This window comes from Mytilus californianus, unplaced genomic scaffold (genome assembly GCF_021869535.1).
Source record: "Mytilus californianus isolate M0D057914Y unplaced genomic scaffold, xbMytCali1.0.p SCAF_7, whole genome shotgun sequence".
Lineage (NCBI taxonomy): Eukaryota > Metazoa > Mollusca > Bivalvia > Mytilida > Mytilidae > Mytilus > Mytilus californianus.
In genome coordinates, this window is record NW_026262723.1 from 77,311,530 (window position 1) to 77,323,662 (window position 12,133).

Below are 12,133 nucleotides of genomic sequence, written 5' to 3' on the forward strand. Positions count from 1 at the left end.
TGTAAAGGCGGTAGAATTTAGAAATATTGCTTCAAAGAAGAATATTTTTATGTATCTCTCTCTTTGTTTATACACTTACTGTTTATGGTATAAGATACGGCTGCAAGCAAAAGGGTATATATTATGGGATTAGACTCACTTTTTCTAGAGGTAATTGAAGTGCAAACTAGGCCAATGCACTCACAAACTAGAAAATTGTCTGGATGTTTGTGAGTGCATTTGCCCAGTTTACACTTTAGTAACCTTTAGAAAAAATGTGTTTGATCCTTATAATTTTCAAGCAAAGCAAATGATAGTTATGATTGTTGGTCTGTGCATTCATCTGTTCATCTGTCTGTCCCTCCTTCCCATATCAGGTTACAGTTTTTGGTTAAGATAATGTATTATGAAATTGTAGTCAAATCCACTTGAAAATTAGAACACATTTTCATTATTATGTGAACTATTTAAATTATGTGCCAAATTAGCTTTCATGGTTCACTGAACATATAACCATTGTGTGAGCAATGCATGGTGTCCTATGGACACAGATTCTTGTTTTCATAAATTTTCACATTTTTGGGTACACCAGCATCCCATTCATAAATATGTTACAATGAAATGAATCAACACAGTGTTTACATAGGTTACGAAAGTAGTTCTGGCAACAGATTTTATCAAAGTGTAAACAAAGGAAAGAAATGTTAATGAACTTATTGGATATCAAGATTCTTATTATATATTTTTGGCTATCATAGGAGATTTTATTCTTACATGATACGGTTATGCATCAGACTTCATCAATATTATATGCTTATACCTGAAAAATGAAAAGAAAAAAAGGGTAAATGACACCATATTACTTCAACAAATTGAAAAAACTTTTATTTGAAGATTAATTTTATATAACGGCTATTAAATTTAAGAGGTTTAGGACCAAAAACTAGATTGATTTCCAGTGTCAAACTTGCAGTAAGTGTAAATAAAAATCATAATGCTTGGACTTTATCGAAACTTGATATCTAGTTACATGTTTTGGTTACTTTTTTGTGACAGACAGTACATCAGTATGAAGAATAATTATGCTTTCTGTAATATACTTTACAGCTCTTTTCATAATGCTAGCAAGACAAAGGTTTGTTTGGCTTGCATGCTTCGTTTGTATCAATGTTTGCTCAAGCATTGTAATTAAGATTGACATCTGAAAACAACATAAAAAGGCGGATTTAAACTTGTATACATTATATTTGAATTTGATTGGACATTATCAAATAATCAAAATTAAATATACACAGGTTTAACTCCACCTACTTTTATTGTTGGTAGATCTTGTAGATGTCAATCTTAATTACAATGCTTGAGCAAACATTTATACAAACAAAGCAAGCAAGTCAAACAAACCTCTGTCTTGCTAGCATTATGAAAAGAGCTGTAAAGAGATATCTATCAACAATTTTTAAGTATACATTGCATTATCTATTTCAAATTATTTTCAGACGTAAATCAAAATCCCGCTCCCGATCCAGAAGTAAATCTCCAAAAAGGAAATCCTCAAGGCGTAGCAGATCAAGATCAAAGCATGCATCCAAATCACCAGATAAGAAGAGTAAATCACAAGACAAGAAAACGAAATCACAAGATAGAAACAATGAATCATTAGAAAGAAAGAGTAAATCACCCGACAGAAGAAGTAGATCTCCAGACAAAAGAAGTAAATCACCAGACAGAAGTAAATCACAAGAAAGAAGAAGTAAATCGCCAGAAACACAGAGTAAATCACCAGAAATGCAGAGTAAATCACCAGAAAGGCAGAGTAAATCACCAGAGCACAACAATGTCTCAACATCTTCTAAAGATCGTTCACCATCACCCACCAAATCTGATAAAATGGACCAGTCTGCTGCAAGGTAATTTGGTTTGTAAATCAGCAATCCAATCCCTTTAAAATTTTGATTTCTAATTAGGAATCACTCATATCACCAGATTTTTACTTGTTATGGAGCAGCTTATGGAGCAGGAACTGCTTACTCTTTCTGATCACTGTAGTTCACCCCTGGTGGGGTTCATGTTGCTCAATGTTTGGTTTTCTGTGTAGTGTTTCATGGACTGTCTTTTTGTCTCATCAGGTTACATGGCTTAATGGGCCAGTGTGAGCTAGTCAAATCTGTTGTCCCCATCTTATGACTTTAAACTTAAAAAAAAAAATCTTCTGCTCTGAAATCACTTGTGTCAATCATTCTTAAGGTATCTGATTTTAGATTTGTCCCTTGTATTGACAAAAAAACAACATATGGGTAATATATCTTGAAAACTATTTGATAGACGGAAATTTATTCAGCCGATATGATCCCCAATATAAGATCTAAAAAAAAAACATAAATTGACTCTTTATAGGAGTTATTGCCTTTATATGAAGATTAATAACCAAATTAAGTGCTTCCCCCTTTATCTTGAATACTATTATAAATAGACTGGTATTATGATTAAGGCGAGATGTAAGTCGCTTGAGTACTGTAACCTTCAACTGACTGTTTATTGGAATTATTGCCTTTAAGACGGAAAAAATTATATGTGCAGCATTTAAAATTCAAGAGATACACTCAATTAAAAATTTGTGCATAAAGTCTATAAATGTATGGAATGTATGTGAACAGTGGCGAAAAAATATACATTTGTTCACTTCAAATTGCACTTCTTGAATATCAGTCCACAGAATTTTGATTAGAATTTATACAATTTTGTTGTTGGCATTTCCATTTAAGATATGAAAATATAAGGTGGTCACTGGTTTTGTTTTTGTTTCGCAAAGGAGACATGAGGTAGCAATACACAGCTAGGAGTTTGGTCACGGTGAATTTTTCAAATATGAAAGTTTTTGTTCATTCAAATTAACTTTTAGATACCTGAAGAATAATATAGCCTTCAAAGTGGGTTTATATGCACATCAAGATAATTATGCACCCGCCGTAGCAGAGGGGGTATTAAGTTTTACCCTTGTCCGTCTGTACGTTCCGTACGTACGCCCCAAAGTTGGTTTCCCTTCTCTAAATTTAGTTTGCCTCGACCAAATGTTATGAAACTTGTACACAATGCGTATTACCACAAATCACAGATCAAGTTTGAATTTAGGTGGCGTCACTTTAACCGTTCTAGAATTATGCCCCTTTACAAATGGAAAAATTGCTGAATTTTTTGTTTCCATTCTCTAACTTTAGTTTGACTCAACCAAATGTTATGAAACTTATACACAATGCTTATTACCACAAAATACAGATCAAGTTTGATTTTTGGTGGTGTCACTTTTACTGTTTTAGAGTAATGCCCCTTTACAAAAAGAAAAATTGCTGAATTTTTCGTTTCAGTTCTCTAACTTAAGTTTGCCTCAACCAAATGTTATGAAACTTATACACAATGCTTATTACCACAAAACACTGATCACGTTTGAATTTTAATGGCGTCACTTTAACCGTCCTAGAGTTATGCCCCTTTACAAATAAAAAAATTGCTAAATTTTTGTTTCCGTTCTCTAACTTAAATTTGCCTCAACCAAAGGTTATGAAACTTATACACAATGCTTATTACCACAAAATACAGATCAAGTTTGATTTTTGGTGGTGTCACTTTTACTGTTCTAGAGTAATACCCCTTTAGAAATGGAAAAAATTGCTGTATTTTTCGTTTCCGTTCTCTAACTTAAGTTTGCCTCAACCAAATGTTATGAAATTTTGACACAATACTTATTACTACAAAACGCAGATCATTAACAAATTTGGTTAGCGTCACTTTTACTGTTCTTCAGTTATGTCCCTTTATAATTTTATATGATATGCAAGCGGGGGCATCTTCGGTGTCCCATGGACACATTCCCCATTTATTTTTTGCATGTTTTATAGGACATTTTCTGTTTGACAGTCTGCATTTTTACATCTGTACCACCTATAGGTCCAGAAATTAATGTAGTGTTTTCCAACAAATATTTTATGCTCCAATTTTTCAATTCAATTTTATGGAAAAATGAGGTGAAATGCATATGATTTTATTTGTTACCTCTTGATAGATAAATGTCAAGGGTTTCAGAAAAGGTATCACTCAAATGGATTGATATTCTACTTTGGACCAAATTTAGGGGACTTTTGTGACCACCCTTTTGCAATATTTTGTATCAAATAAATGCAGATTGCTGCCATGGTTACACCACAAAGAGATTATATTTCACCATTTTAACTATTGTAAATCAAATCTATGGATCATGCTGTTTCCATACATATGCACATACATGACACAAACATTAAGCCTTATTTGTTTGAAAGCAAGGGAAAGAGGGTTAAAAATTATGATTGTCAATTTTGAGTTTTTTTCCTAACTGTGTATTGCTGCCTAAGGATTATAGCCCAATGGCAACCAAGTAAACTATTCGTACAAAGCTTTATATTCAGACTAGAAGACCTGGATGCTTCATACCTTGTATACAGATGGATTATGATGTGAAATTCATGTCTGTCATATGTCCATTGTCCATGACCTCATTTTCATGGTTAAGCAACTGTTTAAAAAAACTATAGTTTCTTTGTTGTGTGAATTTCTCACTTATTATGAGTATAGGATAACTATATTTGGTATATGGGATCCTTGCAAGGTCTACATGTCGGTCAGACAGTGTTCACCTAACTTCAAATCAATCAAGGATCAGTGATTGTGGTAAAGTTTTGTATCTCAGATACTATCAGCAGTAAGTCAACTATATTTGGTGTATGAAATGATTGTAAGGTGTACATGTTGTCTGGTAGGACTCATCTAATCTTAATGTCATTTTCATAGTTCAAAAGTCAGCTTTATGTTTTCATTGTTAAGTCCATTTCTGGAAAATTATAAGCAATAGGTTAACTATATGTGATGTATTGGATGATTGCAAGGTGAACATGTCTGTCTGGCAGTGTTAATTGACATTGACCTCATTTTCATGGTGCATTGGTCAAAGTTAAGTTTTCTTATCTAGTTCCGTTTCTCAGATACTATATGCAATAGGTTAACCTATATTTTGTGTATGTAATGATTGTAAGGTTACATGTTTGTCTGATATGGTTCATATGACCACATTGACTTGGATCATTGATAATGTTAATTTTATATCAAATTTTGTTGTTACTTTTATAACCTTTTTTTCAAAGACTTTCAAGGTAAATTCAATCAAAATCTGTGAAGCATGCGAATCAAAACTAGCTCACATTGACCCCTGTGCTTGGAATGGTTTCCTGTGGTGAAATTTTGAAACACAAAAATAAAAGTAATATAGAAATAGTACTACATCCATTGACCTAAAGTCTGAAATTTTTTTAACTTCATATTAGAACAAAATATTTGTTTGCCTTAGATACTTTCAGCTGTTAAAAATACATACTAAAGTGTACAAATATAACACTTATGATTCAGTCTGAACTTTGGATTCCCCAATTCAATGATTGGTAGTTTTATCAGGTATCTATGATGTTTTTTATTGACATGTAAAACTTTTTTTTCAGTGATATGAAACCAGATGAAAGTATGGACAATCAAGGGTAGGTATCATCTGTTTAAAATATTCTTTGAAAAAAGTCACTACATTTTATAACTTGTTTAAGAGATACATAATTAGAGCCATATGTTAAAACGGTTTGCTATTCTATTGTTGATGTAAAATTTTTATAAATTAATTATTTAGATTATTTTTCTTTTGTCAGATTTACTTATTTAAAAGGTGTCCTTTTTTATATGACAATTTTTTTTTTTTAATTGTTCAATAAAAAATATGAAATATTTGATAGACAAAGAAAATATGTGTATTTTAGGGTGATGTTGAATTGAAATTTTTTGCTGTAAAAATGGAGTTAATCTTAATGCACATATTTTGAAGTTTTCCCTGTATTTGAAAATTATTCATCAATTCAGTGAATAGCAAATATGCGTGAATCATTTATATACATAAATTGTTTGATTATAAAGTATTATTAAATTCAATCTGGTTTATTGTAAGATCATTAATGTATTAGAAATTGCAAATCCCATACGATTCTGAAATAAAAATTTTGTTTACACATAAGACATTATTAGTACTATATTGTGACATGTGTGTTATAACTGGTCTATCAACATTTAGCTTTGCTCCAAGGAGTATGAACTCGCCCACATGATTAACTACTACTCAGTTACAAACTCAATGGCAGCTACTCAGGATCAATAACTCATGTCAGAGACCAAGGGGGAGATAACTCACTATCAGGAACTAAAACTCATGTCAGAGACCAAGGGGAGATAACCCACTATCTCAAAAACATACTCAATACCACCACAACCACACTACTCATGCTGATAGTAAAAAGCCAAATCTCAGAAGATTTCTTTACTTATATTATCCATGTGAGTAGCACTGGTCGGAGAAACTAACAATGTTTTTACTAACATTTTTTTTTCTGGCTAGAATACCCTTCATTTACTAAATGGAAATCTATATGTCAACTTTTGCCTTTTGCACCTTCTTCTTTTGCTTGGCACATTTTCTCCTATTTAGGTTGATAATTACTGATCAGTATTGAAATATTTTAATAATACATATGATCTTAAATTACAAGTCAATATTTTGATGCTGAAAATATGCTGATATTACTTAATTTTGTAAGTCTAGTGTACAGAAAATTTTCTTTGTGTTGAAGTTTCTTGTATTTGAATGTAAGAAAATTTCCAATATATTTATAAAGGTAATCTGTTTAATAACAACAATCTTTTATGGTATTGAACAGTCAGAAAGAATATTGATTTTTATTTTTTTGTAGTCTACTTTTTCCAGAAGATACATGTATTTTAACACATATTAAGATAAAAGTTGGCAGTTAGATTTTCATGTTTGCTTTTGTTGTTTATAGTCAGTATTTATTCACTGATGTTTTGTTCCGTATGTTTTGTTGTTGTAAAAATGATTTTGGACTGTGTGAAATTAACTAAGATTAAATAGGCATACAATACTTTAAGTAGATTTTTTAAAGCAGTTTATTTTGTTTTATTTATGCATTAAAAAAAGACAATTGTTGTCTGCATATTATTACCCTTTAAAAACGCTAATTATGCTACAATTTCACCTTTATTTTAAGTGTAAGCATATTTATACATTTTGTCGAGCCTACAACATTTATGTCGTGAAAGCGAGACATAGCAATCCTAGATTTCGTCGTCAGCGTTGTCAACATTTAGGTTCAGTCTGTTGTTAAATTTTTTTTAGACATCAATAACTCTGTCAAACCTTCATGGAAATTTATAAAATTGGATCGAAGATTGTTCATTACCAAGAGACAGTATCCAGAGCAAAATTTAAAGTATTTCTTTTCATTTTTGTCGAGCCTTCGACTTTTGTCGAAAAAGCGAGACATAGCGATCCTACATTCCGTCGGCGTCGTCGGCGGCGTCCACAAATATTCACTCTGTGGTTAAAGTTTTTGAAATTTTAATAACTTTCTTAAACTATCCTGGATTTCTACCAAACTTGGACAGAAGCTTGTTTATGATCATAAGATTATATTCAAAAGTAAATTTTGTGAAAAAAAAAATTCCTTTTTTTCCAAATTTTACTTATAAATGGACTTAGTTTTTCTGCCAGTTAACATTACATTCACTCTGTGGTTAAAGTTTTTAAAATTTTAACAACTTTCTTAAACTATCCTGGATTTCTACCAAACTTGGAAAGAAGCTTGTTTATGGTCATAAGATAGTATCCAGAAGTAAATTTTGTAAAAAAAAAATTCCATTTTTTCCGTATTTTACTTATAAGTGGACTTAGTTTTTCTGCCAGTTAACATAACATTCACTCTGTGGTTAAAGTTTTTAAAATTTTAACAACTTTCTTAAACTATCCTGGATTTGTACCACACTTGGACAGAAGCTTGTTTATGATCAAAAGCTAGTATCTAAAAGGAAATTTTGATAAAATTTTGTTCCATTTTTTCAGTATTTTACTTATAAATGGACTTAGTTTTTCTTCCAGTCAACATTACATACATTCTGCAGTTTAAGTTTTTAAAACATTTATTAGATTCATAAATTATCCTGGATTTTTACCAAACTTGGACAGAAGCTACTTACAATCAAAAGATAGTATAGAGAGGAAAATTTTATTAATTTTTTTTCTCATTTTTGTTGAGCCTGCGATTAACAGCAAAAGTAGGCGAGACACTGGGTTCCGCGGAACCCTTACGAATTTTTTTCGTATTTTACTGATAAAAGGACTTTTTTCACAGTTAACATTAAGATTCAGTCTAAGGTTAAATTTTTGTTCCCGTCATTTAATAACTTTGTCAAACCTCAGAATTTTATGAAATTTGGACAGAAGCTTGTTTATGACCAACAGACAGTATCCAGAGCAAAATTTTGAAATATTTATTTTCATTTTGAAATATTTTACTGATAAATGAACTTAGCATTTTTACAGTTTGTTAGTCTTCAATTACTTTGTCAAACCTTCATAGAATTTTATGAAACTTTGGCAGAAGCTTTTTTATGAATAAGAGATGTCTGAAGCAAAAGGAAAATATATTTTTTTTCATTTTCAGTATTTTTCTGATAGATGCACTTAGTTTTTAACCGGATTTAAAAAAAAAAAGGTTATTAATTTGGTAATGTATGGCGGGCGGGCGGGCGGCTGCCAAACAGTGTCCCTTTCATTAACATGAAAATGCTTTGACGATTTTTTTTCAATTTTAGATATGTTGTTTCCTGTGGCTTAATGAAGGTCGAGTTAAATTTTCACGATTTTAGCTTTTCTTGTTGAGTTATAGCCCTTTCCCAAGAATTCAATTTTGGTGAAATACTTAATGATTACTATATTTCTGTTCAAAGGGAAATAACTTATTTTTTAAAGGATTTTTAAAAGACATTGTATTAATGATAAATGACATTTTGGATTTTTTTTTTTTTCTTTGGTAAATTGTTTGAAGAATTTTGTGGTAGGTTTGTTTGTTATACTGTATAAATTAATTTTCTGAATGCTATATATTTAATTTTTTTTTTATGAAGTGAACTCCTTTAATTAGATAATAATCTATTTTTATTAAAGGATATATTTCATCACATTACATTGTGTAGATAAAGTTGTCATTGATAGAAAATTTGCAGATCTATATATTAGTTTGTAACAATTGAAGAAAAATATTTGGAACTATTAATTATATTTGATTATAATTTGAAAATAGATATACATCGTGTTACATCATATCTAATTTTATTGGTTGAATCATATCTAATTTTAGAGAACTACGTATGCTTTATTAGTTAAACAATTTCCGTTCAAAGGGAAATAACTCAAACTTGTTCCATGAACCGGTAATGATAACATTAATTATATGGATTCTGTTCAATTAATTTTAGTCATAAGTTGTCAAAATTTCTTTATAACTATTTTTTTTAAGTCATGTGTGTTATGAAGGTAGATGTCACAGTTGTTATGTGGTATTTTATTTTTATACGCCCGTTTATGGGACGTATTATGGTATACCGTTGACCGTCTGTCCGTCCGTCGTCAACATGTCGGACATTAATTCAAAAGCGCTTTAACCAATATGCATGAAACTTTGGTGAATTGTTTATATCTATTTACGTGAGCTTCCTTTTGTTTTTTATAAATTTCAGAAATACCATTTCCGAGTTTTGGGGTTTTATTCATTAAAAAAAGGGGGATTTTCCAGTTTTCGGAAAAAAAACTCAAAAACAATTTCAACAATTTGCATGAAACTTTTTTGTGAAATGTACATATCTATTGGCCTGAGCTCCCTTTTGTTTTTTATAAATTTAGGATTTTCAGTTTCCGAGTTTTGGGGTTTTATTCATTAAAAAAGGGGGGATTTTCCAGTTTTCGGACAATAACTCAAAAACAATTTTACCAATTTGCATGAAACTTTTGTGAATTGTTTAAATCTATTGACGTGAGCTCCCTTTCATTTTTTATAAATTTCGGATTTACCGTTTCCAAGTCTTAGGGTTTTATTCATTAAAAAAGGGGTAATTTTCCAGTTTTCAGACAATAACTCAAAAACAATTTCACCAATTTGCAAGAAACTTTGGTGAATTGTTTATTTCTATCGACATGAGCTCCCTTTTGATTTTTATAAATTTCAGACTGTACATTTTCGATTTATGGGGTTTTATTCATTACAAAAAGGGGGATTTTCCAGTTTTTCGACAATAACTCAAAAATGCTTTCAGCATTTTTATGCCTCGCCGTAGCAGAGGGGCATTAAGTTTTACCCTTGTCCGTCTGTACGTACGTACGTACGAACGTACGTCCCAAAATTGGTTTCCGTTCTCTAACTTTAGTTTGCCTCAACCAAATGTTATGAAACTTAAACACAATGCTTATTACCACAAAACACAGATCAAGTTTGAATTTTGGTGGCGTCACTTTTACTGTTCTAGAGTTATGCCCCTTTACAAATGGAAAATTGCTGAATTTATCATTTCCGTTCTCTAACTTTAGTTTGCCTCAACCAAATATTATGAAACTTATACACAATGCTTATTACCACAAAACACAGATCCAGTTTGAATTTTGGTGGTGTCACTTTTACAGTTCTAGAGTTATGCCCCTTTACAAATGGAAAAAATGCTGAATTTTTCGTTTCCAATCTCTAACTTAAGTTTGCCTCAAGCAAATGTTATGAAACTTATACACAATGCTTATTACCACATAACACAGATCAAGTTTGAATTTTGGTGGCGTCACTTTAACCATTCTAGAGTTAAGCCCCTTTAGAAATGGAAAAATTGCAAAATTTTTATTTTCTTCTAAATATCAAGTAATTTTATTAAAATTGGGGTTATCTTCCTTTGTCCATGATTATAGTTGAATCAACTACAATCAATGCTTTATATAATGCAATGTTAAATTTTGACTTCCACTGATAAAACACAGATCAAGTTGAATTTGGGTAGTGTCACTTTAATCATTATTGAGTTATGCCCCTTTATAAATCGAAAGATTGCAAAATTTTTAGTTTCCATTCTGTAACTTAAGTTTGCCCCAACCAAACATTATGAAACCTATACAATACACAATATTCATTACCACAAAACTAAGATCAAGTACAAATTTTTTGTTTCCGTTTTCTAACTTTAGTTTGCCTCAACCAAATGTTATGAAACTTATACACAATGCTTATTACTACATAATACAGATTAAGTACGAAATTTGATAGCAACACTTTTACCCTACTTGAGTTATGCCCCTTATTAACATAAAAATTGCTGAAGTTTTATATTCCATTCTCTAACTTTAGTTTGTCTCAACCAAATGTTATAAAACTTATACACAACCTTTCTAGAGTTATGCGTGTTTACAAATAATAAAATTGCTGAATTTTTAGTTTCTGTTCTCTACTTTAGTTAGCCTCAACCAAATGTTATGAGACTTACACACAATGCTTATTACCACAAAACTCCGATCAAGTTCAAATTTGGGTAGCATCACTTTTACCGTTCTTCAGTTATGTCCCTTTATAACTATATGATATGCAAGCGGGGGCATCATCTGTGTCCACATGTGGACACTATCCACATTTATTTATGAAACTTTGTAAATTGTTTATATCTATTTTTGTAAGCTCCCTTTTGATTTTTTTAAATTTCGATTTTATGTTTCTGAGTTATAAGATTTTTGTTTATAGTCTGACAACAGATTTACTAAGTATTACGCAACAGCACAGTGTATTGCACAACAGCAAGAAATCTTTCATATAACCAATTTCAAGTTCTTTGACTACATTTATTCAGAAACCTATAATATATCAAATATTTAATTACAATCCAAATTCAGACCTGTATCAAGCTTGAATATTGCGTCCATTTTTGCCCCAACTGTTCAGGGTTGGACCTCTGCGGGTGTATCCAGCTGCGCTCAGCGAAGCAGTTTTTTTGTTGTGTGTGTTAATGTTTAATTTTTACATGATCCTGTTTGGGGGTTCAGATTTGCACATATCATTTTCATTATTAATTAGATAATAATCTATTTTAAATATTCAATCACAATCCAAATTCAGAGCTGTTTTAAGCTTAAATGTTGTGTCCATACTTGCACAACTGTTCAGGGTTCGACCTCTGCAGGAAAATCCGGTTTGCTGTCACTAGACAGCCTCTTGTCTAA

The 12,133-nt window shown here is 31.0% G+C and overlaps 1 protein-coding gene across 8 annotated transcripts in view; it reads left to right on the forward strand.

Moving 5' to 3' along the window:
* LOC127709049 (serine/arginine-rich splicing factor 7-like) overlaps window positions 1-12,133 on the forward strand; it is a 74,517-nt gene that overhangs the window by 14,661 nt on the left and 47,723 nt on the right. For 4 of the 8 annotated variants that reach the window (XR_007985476.1, XR_007985473.1, XM_052214377.1 and 1 more), the window contains exons 7-8: window positions 1,476-1,886; window positions 5,499-5,534. Coding sequence is in view for 3 of the 8 variants with exons in the window: in XM_052214377.1 (XP_052070337.1) it covers window positions 1,476-1,886; window positions 5,499-5,534 (447 nt within the window). In the remaining 5 variants the exon portion in view is untranslated. Of the gene's footprint in view, window positions 1-1,475; window positions 1,887-5,498; window positions 5,535-6,112; window positions 6,373-12,133 lie in introns of all 8 variants that reach the window. The other 4 variants (XR_007985475.1, XR_007985474.1, XR_007985477.1 and 1 more) reach the window with 2 other exon arrangements.